General features: G+C 54.9%; 1 protein-coding gene across 1 annotated transcript; it reads right to left on the reverse strand.

Moving 5' to 3' along the window:
- Nucleotides 1-422: 422 nt before the first annotated feature.
- LOC141478601 (olfactory receptor 14J1-like) lies at nucleotides 423-1,358 on the reverse strand. The gene has a single exon (XM_074167629.1). It carries the CDS (start codon nucleotides 1,356-1,358, stop codon nucleotides 423-425), a length of 936 nt encoding a protein of 311 aa, XP_074023730.1.
- Between the last annotated feature and the right edge of the window lie 388 nt (nucleotides 1,359-1,746).

The following is a 1,746-nucleotide window of genomic DNA, read 5'->3' on the forward strand; positions in this document are numbered from 1 at the left end:
CTGTTTCCGGGGGAACTGGGCACCCACGGGTGAAGGCTCAGCCTGGGCCCGTTCCCTAATACATTGCCCCACATTGTCCCATTGCCTAACACTCTTCCCTTATCCCGTGGAGAACCCAAACAAAGCAGCGTGGCCTTGTGAGGACAACTTCCTCAGCCTGAGCTCAGCTTTGGAAGAAGAGCCAAACCTCCAGACACCGGCACTGAAGAAATCCCATTTTATTAAAGAGACATGAGATGGGAGGTCAGCTGTACCCCTGTGCCAGGCACACGTGAACAGGCCTCAGGGTCAGAAGAGCTGGGTTCATGCCTCTGGGGAAATGGAACGTTCCTGGACACACATGGTTATCACAGAGAAAAGGCCCAAAGCCCAGGAAGTTCCCCAGATGAATCTGAAATCACTTCTGAAGAGACACGGGCAGGTTAATGCTGCTGAGAGATCAGTGACAGAATCAGCTTCTTCGATGTGTCTTTCAGCTCCTGGTTCCTCATGCTGTAGATGAGAGGGTTCACAGCTGGAGGTACCACCGAGTACAGAAATGACACCACCAGATCCAGGGGTGAGGAGGAGATGGAGGGGGGCTTCAGGTGGGCAAACATGCCAGTGCTGAGAAACAGGGAGACCACGGCCAGGTGAGGGAGGCACGTGGAAAAGGCTTTGTGCCGTCCCTGCTCAGAGGGGATCCTCAGCACGGCCCTGAAGATCTGCACATAGGACACCACAACGGAAACGAAACACCCAAATGCTAAACAGGCACTGACCACAAGAAGCCCAACTTCCCTGAGGTAGGAGTGTGAGCAGGAGAGCTTGAGGATCTGGGGGATTTCACAGAAGAACTGGTCCAGGACATTGCCCTGGCAGAGGGGTAGGGAAAATGTATTGGCCGTGTGCAGGAGAGCAGTGAGAAACCCACTGCCCCAGGCAGCTGCTGCCATGTGGACACAAGCTCTGCTGCCCAGGAGGGTCCCGTAGTGCAGGGGTTGGCAGATGGCAACGTAGCGGTCGTAGGACATGACAGTGAGAAGGGAGTACTCTGCACCAATGAAGAAGAAAAACAGAAATAGCTGTGCAGCACATCCCCAGTAGGAGATGGCCCTGGTGTCAAACAGGGAATTGGCCATGGCTTTGGGGACAGTGGTGGAAATGGAGCCCAGGTCAAGAACAGAGAGGTTGAGGAGGAAGAAGTACATGGGGGTGTGGAGGCGGTGGTCACAGGCGATGGCGGTGATGATGAGTGCGTTTCCCAGGAGGGCAGCCAGGTAGATGCCCAGGAAGAGCCCGAAGTGCAAGCGCTGCAGCTCCCGTGTGTCTGCGAATGCCAGGAGGAGGAACTGGGTGATGGAGCTGCTGTTGGACATTTGCTTCCTCTGCGCATTGGAACCTGTCCAAGGAAAAAAGGCAGTGACAAGTTACGGTGGACGTCTCAGAGCAAAACCTACTCCAGTTCTCATGGAACCCCATGGAGCTGTGTGATGGAGCTGCTGTTGGACATTTGCTGCCTCTGGGCATGGAGACCCCTGCAAGGAGGAAAATTTATTGACAAGTTAATGGAGACTTTTAGCAGCAAAACCAAAGCCTTTTCCTACAGACCCTTCCCTGCTACACGCCTTACCCCCTGTATTCCTTTTCTAGGAGAGCTTCCCTCAGCTCCATGGCTGAAGCTCTGCTACCGTGCTGGTTGAACGTGCCATGAGGAGCTGGGCCTCTGCCCACTGGTGCCGAGGAGTCAGCCCTGCTCTGCAGCAG

The sequence above is a fragment of the Numenius arquata genome, unplaced genomic scaffold, assembly GCF_964106895.1.
Source record: "Numenius arquata unplaced genomic scaffold, bNumArq3.hap1.1 HAP1_SCAFFOLD_38, whole genome shotgun sequence".
In the NCBI taxonomy this organism is placed as follows: domain Eukaryota; kingdom Metazoa; phylum Chordata; class Aves; order Charadriiformes; family Scolopacidae; genus Numenius; species Numenius arquata.